Here is a 14,541-nt window from a genome sequence, read left to right as displayed (position 1 = left end):
TCATGAATAAGCGTCTCTTGAGTATTTCAATTTTTATTACCATTCACTCATGAGACAATCACACTTATTTTACATACAGTACATTTAGAGTAATAGCTTCCAGTGTATAACATAATTCCATTCCTTGATGTAGTTCTATTTTCTTCCAGCCAAAGCACGCAATGTTTTCAGCAATTAAATGTGTCTATTCTTGATTTTATAGTCTCTTATCCAAGCCATTGTTATAGTCAACTTATCTGACTTGTTATAATCACCTGACTTCAGTAAGAGAGAATTTTTCCTAAATGAAGTTCACAGGAGAAGGCTTTTCCGAAAATTGTAGTTTGTTTTTACCCCAAAGGACATGGGGATAATTTTGTAATTAAGGATTAAGCAAAATGATTCCTTTAGATTTCTCAGCCACTCAAATATAATTTTAAACATTTCCAAGACTCTTTAGTAAATAAGCTACAAATTTGATGTCATTTTATAAGTTATCCCTCCTCAAGAGTACCTCCTAAATGAAATATATTTCACATTTATTAAAACAAAATTATACATAATAAAGGAAAAGACATTTTAAGCTTAGAAAGAGAAACACCAAACTAAGATGAATTGCAATATTGATTTTGCCAGGATAAATGGTTTTTGTAATATTAATATAAAGAAACCTTTATTACACTAACTCTCTTGGTACAGCCAGAGCTTCTCCTGCAATCTGTTTAAAATCTTCATTTTTCATCCTTATGGGAAAACCTCACTTGCTAAATGGATTTCATAAAGAGCAATCTGTCAAGATTTATATAGATAAACAATTTGTGATGTTTATTGACCAGTTCATTATGGTAAACAAAACAGGAGTAAAGCATCACTAATCTTTGCCAGCACTTTGCTATGATAGTTCTCTTTGGACCCTTACATAACTCAGTATTTACTGGTTACAACGGGAAAGAAGTTGGCCTCTGTTTCCTACATCACAAATTTCATATACTTTCCTTTCCTAGGAATTTCTTCCAGTTGTGGAAACAGTGAGAGAAAGTGTTATCCTAATTATTACTGTTGAAGAAACCTAACTATTAATGAAAGGCATATGTTTCAGTAATGCACATCACTGTCAGAAAATTCAACATATGAGGGAGAACTGCTGTAGGAGACCCAGAGATAGATCCCAAGATATATAGGTCAATTTATTGACATTTCCCTTTGTACACCCCTCCTCTATCTGGGGCCTCAGCTCATGGGTACTATCAAATGGATTTAAATATTGATTGACATAAATAACATTCATTGAGGGCCAGCTATGTTCCAAGAGTGGAATAAACATCAAGGATGTAGAGATGAATCATATAGAATTGCCCTGGTCCTCAAGGAGCTCACAGTCTCGTATGCAAGAAAAAATGAAAACAGCATTAATAAAGACGTATCCAGACTCTAAATGTCCAGAAAAGGGGCAACTTAACTAGTCTGGTAGCAGAAGAAGGGAAGGGAAGGATAATTTTAAGTAGAAGTCTTGGAGGAGATGCTCGGGCTGAACATTAAAAGATGAGTAGAAATAAGCCAGGCAAGTTGGGGAGGGGCAAAAATAGAGAAAAAAAGAAAAAGCAGAAGAGGGTATGAAATTGCAAGCAGCTCAGTACTCTTGGATGTAAATTCATAATGGGAAATGGTGATAGATAAACCTGGAAAGGTGAGCAGAAGTAAGATAATGCTACCTTGGGGCAGTGGCAAGGAGCAATGGAAATGAGCAGGATAGATCTGAGAAATGTTAAGTAAAATTGGTAGAATGGGATGCCGAATTGAAAAGAGAAGGGAGGATAGGTATAAAGTTACTCCCGGTCTTCTAACTTGCTAATGGGGATGATGAGGACGTCATTCAACATAAAGAATGAAGGAGAAAGAGATCTCCAATTGCTAAGGGATTTTAGATAAGGATTATTAATAAACAAAAGAGAAAGAGACTTCAAGGCAAATTGGAGAAATTGGGCAGAGTTTTTTTGTTTGTTTTTGTTTTAGTTTTTTTCCATCAGTCCCTAACACAAAGGCTAGCACACAGTAAGTATTCAGTAAATATTGTCGGATACAGGAATTAATAGTGAATAAAGCACCAGGGAAGCTTTAGACTTAGGATAGGACACCGGAGATTAATCCAAACACGGTTTGTAGCTCTAATAACAAGTTAGCTCTTTTGAGCCCCTTTTTATTGGCTTAACTCTGTCCCCCTGGCTAACCTCACTCCCAGGGAATGGACAGTTTTCTTTAAGAGCTGGTCTCTGTTCAGATTATCTTAGACCAGTCAGTGTTCTCAGTTCACAGAATTCGGTGAGTGCTACAGTGCCCTCTAGAGGAGTTTGGTTTTCCCCGATTAACAGTGGAGTTGTGGTTTCATTGAGCTTCTTAGTTTCCCTTTAGTTACAGCCTACTAACAGCATCTGAATTCTCTTGGAGATGGAATCAGAATTATAGGAGGGGGATTTGAGGCTTGAGCATCCACGTTGTGTGAACTGAAAGCCATATTCACGTGGCTTATTGAACAAGGAAATACGAGTGCCTCATCTGAAAGGGAGAAGTTAACAGTGTGCAAACCCACCCTCTTTGGTGAATTTCCCAGGCACAAATAGAGAAACTCATAAAAGCTGGACCAGGAGCAGTGACTCCCTTGCAACCATGCAATAGTGACAGCTAAATCCAGGCAGCTTGCTTAGCAAGGTTCTGATCTGAGAACACTCTCTCTTTCTCCTTTGTTGACACTCCACATATTTATGCAAATCACTAAGTAACTTTCAGATATGATAGCAGAATCAAATTTTTAAAGTGCTCACAGATAGAAGAGAGATTTCACTTATTCTCTATGATCTCAGAAGGCATAAATAAGACTAGGCAAGAAAGTCAAAAGACTGCAACTTTTTGGTCAATATAAATAATATATTTCTATTTGTTGCAGAATTACAGCTGTTTGAAATAAACATGAGCTACTTCATGAGATAGTGAGCTCCTTTTAGTTCCATGTTTTGGAGCAGAAGCTGAATGCCCATTCACCAGTTATTCTGAAAAGGTGATTTACACAGAGAAATGTATAGGGTAGAGTTTAACCAAAATTACTTCTAAGGTTCTTTCCCAGTCTATAAAGTTATGATTCTATTATGCTTAGTGAGACTAAGTAATTTGCCCAAGGTGACAGTAATTCTAGTTACAAGGTCAGCAATCTTTATCTATAAAGGATGAGATAGTAAATATTTTAGGCTTTGCAGGCCATATGAGCTCTATTGTAACTCAACTCTGCTGCTGTAGCAGGAAAGCAACCACAGAAAATATGTAAAGAATTAACATTGTTGTGCTCCAATAAAACTCTATTTACATAAACATGTGGCTGACCCCCAGGCTATAGATTGCTGAACTCTGGTAGAGCAGGTCATATTATGCCCACCCCAACAATATCCAAGTTCTAATCCTCCAAACTTGTGAATGTTACCTTACTTGGTAAAAGGAATTTTGCAGATGTGGTCAAGGATTTTGAGATGGGGAGATTATCCTGGATTATCCAAGAATGCCCAATGTAATCTAGGGTCCTTATAAAGGAAGGCAGGAGGGTAAGAGTCAGAGAGAAAACATGTAAGGACATAAGCAGAGGTCCAAGGAAACACTGCTCTGCTGGCTTTGAAAATGAAGGAAGGAGCCATGAGCTAAAGAATGTACGATGAGTGCGGTGGCTCACGCCTATAATCCCAGCACTTTGGGAGGCCAAGGAGGGCAGATCACCTGAGGTTGGGAGTTTGAAACCAGCCTGACCAACATGGAGAAACCCTGTCTCTATTACAAATACAAAATTAGCTGGGGGTGGTGCTGCATGTTTGTAATCACAGCTACTCGGGAGGCTGAGGCAGGAGAATCATTTGAACCCAGGAGGCGGAGGTTGCAGTGAGCTGAGATCGCACCATTGCACTCCAGCCTGGGCAACAAGAGCAAAACTCCATCTCAAAAAAAAAAAAAAAAAAAGAATGTAGGTGGCCTCTAAAAGCTGGGAAAATCAAGGAAATGTTTTGTTTTTTTTTTTCCTAGAATCTCCAGAAGAAACACAGGCCTGATTTTAGCCTAGTGAAACTCATTTAGAGCCTCTGATTTCCAAAACTATAAGATAATAAAAATTCATGTTGTTTTAAGCCACTGAGTTTGAGATAATTTATTCCACCAATAAGAGGAAGCTACTATATCTGGTCTAGTGGAAAAGACAAAACTGAAACCTGGATATCCTGATGTCCAATTGCATGTTATTCCTATTACATCACATTGAATAAATGCTACTAGGAAGTAATAGGAATCTACTATATCTGGTCTAGTGGAGAAGACAAAACTGAAACTTGAATATTTGGATATCCTGATGTCTAATTGCGTGTTATTCCTATTACATCACATGGAATAAATGCTACTAATATATAAAAACTGATACTTGTTATTGTATCATCTATCAGCTATATATATATTAAGGAAGAATATATGGTTTGCAGCCATAGGAGATTGCAAAAATCACAACTCTTCACCTTTCCCTCTGTGCAGGTCCTTTGCAGCTAACTGTATAGTTAGTTCTACTCATCAGAAGGAGAGTCTGTTTATTCCCCACCACTTCTAAACATGGTCAAGCCTCATGCCTTGCTTTGGCCAGTAGCATAAGGCAAAAGTAACATCCTGGAGGTTCGGGCCTCAAGTGTCTTTGCATGCTTCTGCTTTCTTTCTTTCTTGGAAATCTGCCACTACCTTGTGAGAAAGCCCTGCCTTGGCTGCCAGATGATGACAGGCTTGTGGCCCATTTACCCTGTCACCCCAGATGACAGCCAGCTGTCTGACAAAGAGTCACTGAGGAGAGGGAATCTGTGAGGCACACTCCCTAATTTTTCCATTATCACACCATAAAAGGAAATCAGTTGACAAGAAAGTTATCTGCTTTCATTTGAAGTCATTGACCTGGTTCTCAGAGAAAAGACCAATTGAGATCAATCAGAAAAAGGCCTGTGGAAAGATTACTGGACCAAATCTACAACCTAGTGCTGAAATGTAGAACATTTGCAGTAAAACCAAAAATAATCTGGGCATAGAAGAACTTCCCTGTATTTTATGCTCCAGAAGTCTGAGCCTTTATTCTCCCTAACCAGCCTTGGTGTCCTACCCTCTATGGACAACTTCAGTGTGTGTCAGCTAGTAAATGGGACAAATAGTGATACCACTAGCTCCTTAAGGCTTAAAACAAGGTAACATAGAATATAGAGAGGGTATATCACTAGGGAAGAAACTTTTGGGGGTTGTGATGTGTGGTTGTTATGTAAGAAAACAGTGGGGTACCAGACGAACTGGAGCAGTCCTGGGGGCTATGGGGGAGAGCAGTCATAGTCACAGGTCAACTTGAGGATAGCGCCAGTAAGTGCAGGGTGTCAAATACGGGTCTCCACTACCAACTGAGATGAATTAAATATGGCCCATTTTTGTCTCATTGTTTTTGGGTTAGACAAACACTATATACTTTTTCGCATTATTGATTTTTCAGTGGGCAGATTTTTTTGCTTCATTGTTTTTGATACTGATTAAATCATGTTTGCTTTATGTGTCAGAGGTAAATGGAGTAATGTTTGCACTAGGATCAGCTTTTTTAAATACATGCCCCCATTTTCTGGTCAGTAACTTTTGAAGAATAAACCACTTAGATGGAAACAGGCAAATGATTTTCCAGTTTGGTCACAAAAAGTTATTGTTGTGTTGCCTAGATTTTTGTTGTTGGTTGTGTAGTTTAGGGCCGAGGTCTATTTTATTTTATTTATTTTGCCCTTGGGAATACAAAAAACTGTGTAGAAAATAAACCAAGAGAAAACAGTATAGCAAACCTTGTTATATCCAACAAATAGAGCATGAAGAAGGTAAGGAATATGTGAACTAGGCAGATAAGGAAGTGAGGTTATTTTCCAAGTTGATGAAGAAATAACATGATACTTGTATCTTCCCCTTTCATAATAATAAGATACTTATAATCTACTGTATATTTTGAAAATTAATGTTTTAATTTCCATTTGTTATAGTTGGAATGTAATTTTTATGAATGTAAACATTTCTATTTGTAATAACCTACCACAGTGCCTAGATTTCAAAGTAGATTCAAAATCATTTGGATAATTTTGAATCTACTTTGTTTTCAAAAAAATTGTTTTAACATTAGGGCATAGCTGTTTTCCTATACTGCATATCTGTATACATTTACACTACATGTGAATTTTTTCCTTTAAGAAACAAAAATTTCTTCTACTTGATGGAATCCCATATATCTTAGTCAATTGTTACACATTTTCAATATAGCTAATGTTGGTGTATATATAATAACAACCAGAAGTCAAAAAAAGGTTCAAGAATGGTATCATTCAAAAGAGAAATGGAAAAACATAAAAAAAACATTTTTATCTCTTTTCAATGTTGAACAAAAGTGCAAACTCAAGCAATTCTCATTGTCACATTTTAAAATATCCTTCTCCATGCCCTTCTGTGCTACAGGATTTCCTCTGTAATGATTATCAATGTTGAAGTGAAAAAAGACAGCTGAATTCATCAGTGGGATAGGAGGGTCAAGTCAAGTTACCAGCATTCCACATGACTGATTTAGTAAGAGACAAATCCTGCTGATATCCTTGGGTCCCATATGGCCATGGGAAGCTTTATTCTTTCTATTCTTTTTAGAGAAGCTGCATTATATACAGTAGCTCTTGCTTTCCATAGCACTTTCCAGCAGTAGCCTGTGGACTCATTCTACTCAACAACAGAGCCAATTCTGCCAAACCTGAGAAGAATCTAAGCCCCACTCAAACTTGGGAAGTTTGGACTTGAACAATTATTTGAAGCTTTATGTCTTTTTCACCAAGATGATGATAGCATGAGATGGCATGAGACTTATTTTTATTTGGGTGGAGATGAGGAAGTAATGGTTAGTTCTGTGCTGACTATATTAAAAATGAAATGCACGAGGGACTTGCAAGTGGAAACTCAGAGAGACAGCTGGCTACAGGCCTAGAGTGCGTGTCAGGCATCTGAATAGGTGATCATATGTTTGAGAGCCATTAACATGTATGTAGTGGTTGAAATCAGGGACACAGTTGTGGAAATTGAAAGGACATATTAAAAAGGAGTAGCCAAAAAAAGAGATAGACAACAAATAAGAGAAGTAGAATCTCAGAAGCCAAAGGAAGAGATAATTTTAAGAAATAAAGGGTAACAATGAAATGACCAGCATATTGAGAAACCATGAGTCATGAGAAGCAATCATAAATCAGTTTGACTTTTGTCTTTCACTGACCCTTTAAACGTATAATATGGAGCTAATTCCCCCATGTTCCAAGTGGATATAAAATGAGTTAGTCACTTGGCTTTTCTGGTCTTTCTCAGGCAATAGAATGTCCTACAGTTACTTTACATTGCAAAATACAAATTCAATTCAGAAAATAGAATGTCTAATCCTGTATATTAGTCAACATTCCAATCTTTATTTAAAGAACAGACATTTTCAAGAGCAAACTTCTCTCCCTTTCATCTAGCTAGGACGTGATGAAGGCAGCAAGTCTATAACCAGAGAAGGTAGCTTGGTTAGCCTCCCCCCTCACGTAGAGGCTGCAGGAAGCATAGAAACTCACTGGACTAGCACCACCCAAAGCAGTCTATTGTCTCTGGTCCTGCATATACATAAAACTGACTTATCACTGACAGTAGTACCTTGCTTACTTCTTCATTGATCTTTCTCACCATTAGGTATCACTCGCCTTTTGTTTTGGTGCAGTCAGATGCATTTTCTTTTTGACTGGTTGCTTATTAATTCTGTAGTCCACAGTAATATTGTCCTTTTCTCTACACAGGCCCCTTTGTCTTCTAAGTGGTACTTTGAGCATAGACTAAGACAACCTCACCCTGTCTCTCTTCCTTGTGGTCTTCATCCGGTCATGAGAAATACATAGTCTTCCTTGTCATGATGAACTCTGGGAGTCTAAGATATGCAGGGCACTGTCTTCTAGCTTACCTATCCAAACCTGGGTAGACTGTCTCTTCTCAGTTAGATTTGCCAGGTCTAAGATAGATATCAATGCACTGGTCTCTCCAACTGCAGGAGACACATGTCACCCTTCAAGGGATCAAATAAGACCTTCTCACTGGACTCAAGTGGAAAGCACCACTGACCCCTCCGTTTTTCCCACCAGTGAAACCTGTTCCCTCATTCTGTCTTTTACTTAACCCATTTTTGTTTATTATATCTCTTTATACACCTTGTCTTTGATTTGGATGAGAATTTAATAGTCACGTAACTAGTTCTTGAATGTCTGCATGTTGCAAGTTCTGCTAACTTATATGTTCACCTAACATGTATGTACCACACATGGTGAATAAAGAATGAATGAGAAAGAAACAAAATGAAGAAGAAAAAAACTTCTCTTTTATTTTTTAAATCATGTTTTCTTGAATCATAGTGCTCTTTTTAAATGTTAGTAAGTGAATGAAGAGTGAGAGATTAGACAATAACTTTCAGGACTCAGAAAGCAGGGTAGAATCAAGGGAAGGAGTTTGTAGAATGAATAGCATTTTTGTAGACAGTTACGATATTACCTATAGAGAGATGTTTGAGCTAAAATAAAGGGAGGATTTGACGGAGCAAGGATCATGGAAGGGAGGAACAAGAGTAGGAAAACAGGAAGGGATCATATTAAGAACCGGGAACAGGTTATTTTTAGGCAAAAATACACATGATTTTCTTCTAAGACTAGATAAAAAATTAAAAATGTGTGACAATGTAGACAAGCTGGAGGTGGAGAAAAGATAATCTGGAGATACTTATATCTGGCTTTATTTTTTCTATGAGCAGAGGGCCAGATTATCTGCAAGGGCAAGAGCATGGATTTAAAACTGAGGAGATTAGTAGGAGCTTAAAGGGAGAAAGAAAGTAAATTTATGAGAACTACATACATGGTAGTGCTTCGGATCAGCATAGGCACATGATCTTTCCCCAGGTCCTCACAGATCAGGGCAGGTGTAGGGTCATCATCCCTGGACTGATCCCACAGTACAGCAGAAGGGAGCCCACAATCAGGTACTCAAAAGGGTCAGAATTAAAAAGGTTTTGCCTCAGGCTAGAAGTAGAAGACAGTGAAGTTAGGGATGGGGTGGATCAAAAGAGGACTAAGCAGGAATAATGGGCTAAAGATTAAGAGAAGTTAAGGAGCAGGTTATGTGAGCCTTCCAGGGTGAATTGGAATTGGAAAGATGTGATATATCCATAGAATAGCATTCATGGGATTAGGAAGATTTGAGAAATAGAGAAATTATAAGTGATCACAAAATCCAGGGTGTAGCCATGGAAATGGGTTGCTGGAGTGGGAAGTGAATGAAGAGGCCAAAGAACTGCATCAGTACATGTCAAAGTAGTTTAAAATAATGGCAGGAGTTAGAAAAGGGGGGAAAATAGAATCCCTCTGAAAAGGAAAACCTGGAACTGGAAAGATAAGAACAAAGGGGATTGATATGGTTTGGCTGTGTCCCCACCCAAATCTCATCTTGAATTGTAACTCCCACAATTCCCATGTGTTGTGAGAAGAACACAGTGGGGGGTGATTAAATTATGGGGCAGGGTCTTTCCCCTGCTGTTCTCGTGAGAGTAAATAAGTCTCACGATATCTGATGGTTTTAAAAAGGGGAGTTTCCCTGCACAAGCCTTCTTCTCTCTGCCACCATGTGAGACGTGTCTTTCACCTTCCACCACAACTGTGAGGTCTTCCCAGCCATGTGGAATTGTAAGTCCAATAAACTTCTTTCTTTTGTAAATTGCCCAGTCTCAGGTATGTCTTTATCAGCAGCATGAAAACGGACTAATACAGGGATGGAAGAAAAGTGCTACTATTTCTAAGGACAATTTGTAATTTTAAAAAGGCAATTCTCACCACCCCCATCAACATAAAAGGAGCCAACTAATATCCAACCTCATTTATATAAAACTTGTGTATCTTTTTGTTTAAAACACATACTCGGCCTGGCACAGTGGCTGAAGCCTATAATCCCAGCACTTTGGGAGGCCGAGGTGGGCGGATCACGAGTTCAGGAGTCCAAGACCAGCCTGACCAACATGGTGAAACCCCGTCTCTCCTAAAAATACAAAAAAAATTAGCCAGGCATGGTGGCACACACCTGTAATCCCAGCTACTCAGGAGGCTGAGGCAGGAGAATCTTTTGAGCCTGGGAGGCAGAGGTTGAAGTGAGCCAAGATCACACCACTGCACTCCAGGCTAGGCAACAGAGGGTGAGACTGTCCAAAAAAAAAAAAAAAAAAAAAAAAAAACCCACACTTACTCTGAATCATTCATATTTTTAGAAATCTACTCAGCTTCTCATACTTTAGCTCTATTTTCTAGACTCCAACCTGCCCCTCACTCTTTTTGTGTGTCTGAAGTCTGCTTTCTCTCTCTCTCTTTTTTTTTTTTTTTTTTTTTTTCTGAGACAGGGTCTCGCTCTGTTGCCCGGGCTGGAGTGCAGTGGCACAATCTTGACTCACTGCAGCCTCGACCTTCCAGTCTCAAGCAGTCCTCCCACATCAGCCTCCCAAGTAGCTGGGACTACAGGCAAGAGCCACTACACCTGGCTAACTTTTTATTTTTTATAGAGATGGGGTTTTGCCTTGTTGCCCAGGCTGGTCTTAAACTCCCGGACTCAAGGGATCTGGTCACCTTGGCCTCCCAAAGTGCTGGGATTACAGGAGTTAGCCACAGTGCCTAGACTGAATTATTTCTTTATTGTAACTTCAGTATCTTCTAAAAATGTAGTTTATACCCACTTCTTTGGTCCTTCCTATTCCTTATCAATTTATGTAAACATTTAAATCCACCTTTTAACCCAGGGAATCTAGCTCCAGTGCTAGTCAGGCCTACTGCAGAGTGACAGGTGATGGAACAGTACTTTTTAAGCAATTCTTGTTCCTGGACTAAAGTAAGGTGGGGAGTGAGAGTGAGATGGGTAGATAATGGGAGAGGAACAGAATGGGGTAAAAGGCTCAGCCATGAATTTAAGAACATTGAAGGGTAGAGGAAGCAATGTAATGAAGGGAATCAGATCTCACTTAAAGAAAAAAAGTTAAGTGAAAAAGCTGAGACAATCAGACATCCCTAGGTCACTGAGCAGGCGTTTTGCTGATAACCCTGGGAAGACTAACAAAGGGGATGAGTAGAACAAAAATGGGTAATTGAGTGTCACAAAATGGCACTGATGGGCATGAGTGTTGCAAGGAGGACAGTGGATTGGGGAGGATATTTTTCTCCTGGTAAATGTGGTCAGAAACTATGAAAAAGACAGAGGTGGCCAGGAGTGAAACAAACCAGCTCAAGAGTTCCAACTGGGGAATCTGTAGAATATTATTTCAAAAAAATTACACCTAGGAGCTAGTATGTGCAGTAACTGGCTCCTATTTTACTATCAAAATCCTGACAGTGCTTTTTATTTACTATTTACTGTACCATGTGCTTTCTATACTCATTTAGGTGATTTATAATAACATTTGTAGAAAAGAGTCACAATGGTCTCAAACTATCAAGGTAACATTTCTATGGTGATAGAAGTAGAGTGTCACAGATTAAAATACATGCGTCTGTATGTCAAGAAAACAAAAATTATTTTAATAAAATTTTAAATGATTTTTGTAGTTTTTAAAAATCACATCAAATTTTAAAAGAAAGTCAAAATGAACTAGTTTAAGTTCTTTTTCAGTAATTACCCTGTCACCTGTCCACCCTCTAATGGAGGTGTTAATGAGGAGTGGAACAGCCAAAAGGCAGGCAGCAGGGGGGCAATGAGTTTAAAAGAGCCCAGATAATCACAAACCCTGAAATAATTAGCAATTATATTTATAAATATACACATATTGAGAAACAGATTTGACTGGTTTTATTACATGCTTTCTGAGTTCAGCACACACTACTAGCTTCTCAGCGATAGGAGCGTCAAAGAATTCATAGATTTAGTCTGAACTTTAGACAAGCTCATAATCTCTCTCTCTCTCTCTCTCTCTCTCTCACACACACACACACACACACACACGGAATTGGCATTACAGCACATCTTCAAAAATACAGCAATAAACACAAATGAGTGAAGGCAAATGGCCACAGATACCCAGAGAATAAGAAGTAGAATATTAAAGAGAGTGTAACTTTGAAAAGTGATTTACTTTCATAATATACTTTACACACTGAAAAAAATCATATCACAGAATACAAAGCTATGTTTCTCATCTGCCAGTCTTTAAACCTAAATTAGAAAGGCAAGGAAAATATAAATACATGCAATGAACTAATAAATATGCAATAAATTCAAGGGCAATGAAGAACAAAGCGTATACATATATCCCACATACATATATATTTTATATATATATATGAAATATATATACACAGAGAGAGAGAGAGAGAGAGAGAAGGTATGTGTATATGTATTTTCTTCTTCAGATATGTCTTTTCCTGTCCTTCTCCACATCTAGACTCTCAGCTTTTTGAGGGAAAATATATTTTATCTCATTCAACATTCCCAGACGCTAGGATAGGGCACATCTATCAATATATAGCAACCTACTCTAGGAAATATTCAAAGATTAGCATATATTAAGTAAATGCAGATGTCACGGAACAAAAAACATGTCAATAACAAAAAAACACTTTTTTTTTTTTTTTGAGACAGAGTCTCGCCCTGTCTCCCAGGCTGGAGTATAGTGGCACGATCTCGGCTCACTGCAACCTACCCCTCCCGGTTCAAGTGATTCTTCTGCCTCAGCCTCCTGAGTAGTTGGGACTACAGGTGCACGCCACCTCGCCCAGCTAATTTTTGTATTTTTATAAAGTCGGGGTTTCACCGTGTTGGCCAGGATGATATCGACCTCTTGACCTCATGATCCGCCTGCCTTGGCCTCCCAAAGTGCTGGGATTACAGGCGTGAGCCACCAAGCCGGGCCAAAAAAAAATACTTTTTACAGAAGTTATTGCTTTGCAACTGGCAAAAAAAAGTTAACTGTTGCTAAAGAAAGAGTTTAATTATTAAAGCTTATAAAGATGTACCTTCCAGTCTGAGGATCAAATCCAAAGTAATGGTCTTTGCATTGGTCACAACGTTGCCCAGCAATGGAATCATCTTGGCAAACACACTGACCAGTCAGGCTATTACAGATGTGATTAACTGCACCAGTTGTATGGCATGAGCATGGCAGGCAGCCAGTGGCATTGCCTGGAGAAATATAAAAACCTAGAAATAAAGAAATTAAAAGTTTTATATATACTTTTTATCCACTCTTTTATTTAAAGCATAATAATTGATTACGCAGAAAAACAGAATACTCTACCATGGCACTAATTCCCAATACAAATGTGGTTATATCTGTTCTTAAGTGTGTCAATTATGACCAAAGAAAAACTGAGTAAATTATCTACACTGGACTTGGGTGTCTCCCAGGTCCTACAATTCAATGTATTTAAAATCTACCATGCAATATTTCTACAAAAAACTTGACCTCCTCTAATCAGCTCCATTCCAACAGATATTACCAGTCATTCAGTTGCTTTGCCTAGAACACTGAGGTATCTTTGGTGGGGCAGACTTATAAAATATAGGAAGCCAGTTACATTTGAATTTCTAACAAATAATGAAATTTTTTAGCAAAGGTGCAGCCCATGCAGCATTTGCTTAGACTAAAAAAATTTATCTGAAATTCAAATTAAACTAATTCTGTATTTTACTAAAACAAAAGCTTGCATCCTCCACTTCTCTGACCCCCTACATTTTGCTAATTACCAAGTCCTATGGATGTTGCATCCTAACAATTTTAAACCTTCCACTCTTCATCCCCACTACCACCTCCCAGATAAAGTCACCAACCACTTTTTTTATAACTAATACCTCAAACTAGATGCTACTGTAGGGGCTTTATATTGAGTATCTCATTTAGTTGTCATAGAAATGCAAATAATGCATGAATTATTATCACATCTATTTTGTCAATTAGAAAACAGAAGATTGAGAAGTTAACACACTTTCCTAAGATGGTAGACTCAATGGATAGCAAAACCCAGGTTTACACCCAGGCTACCCAGTCCCAGAGACCATCTCTTCTAATTGCATCCCTCTTGTCCTGTTCCAATCTATTCTTTGTAGCAGTCTTTTTCCAAAGTTCAGTTTGGACATTTCACTTCTCTATTTGAAACTACTTGATCACTTCCTATTCCCTTTAGGAAATAAATCCAAATCTCTCACCCAGCTTCCAATCCTACAGTCAGGTCCCAGCTACGTCTCTAGCTTCAGCTCATGGCTCATCCCCCGCTCAGTCCATTGCAGTCATATTTGTTCCTCTTCTTGAGACCTAAAGGCCTTTTCATGGGCCATTCTGTCTGCTGGGATGATTTTGACCTATCTCTTTTGCTTAGTTCACTCATATGAGTCAGGTCTCATGACTTCCTCAGGCAACTTTCCCTAGGCCAGGCTAGGTATACCTGTTACAAATTCATAGCATCCTGTTTGTTTCCTATATTG

At 38.4% G+C, this 14,541-nt stretch overlaps 1 protein-coding gene across 1 annotated transcript in view; it reads right to left on the bottom strand.

Annotated features, from left to right (window-relative positions):
* The window catches only part of USH2A (usherin), a 795,293-nt gene that overhangs the window by 589,126 nt on the left and 191,626 nt on the right, over positions 1-14,541 (bottom strand). Inside the window, exon 14 of the mRNA XM_012506628.2 lies at positions 13,077-13,260. Within this exon, the coding sequence (XP_012362082.2) occupies positions 13,077-13,260 (184 nt within the window). The remainder of the gene's footprint in view (positions 1-13,076; positions 13,261-14,541) is intronic.

This window comes from Nomascus leucogenys, chromosome 5 (assembly GCF_006542625.1).
Source record: "Nomascus leucogenys isolate Asia chromosome 5, Asia_NLE_v1, whole genome shotgun sequence".
Taxonomy (NCBI): Eukaryota; Metazoa; Chordata; class Mammalia; order Primates; family Hylobatidae; genus Nomascus; species Nomascus leucogenys.
The sequence above is the reverse complement of the archived record's forward strand: the minus strand, read 5'-3'. Positions and strand labels throughout refer to the sequence as shown.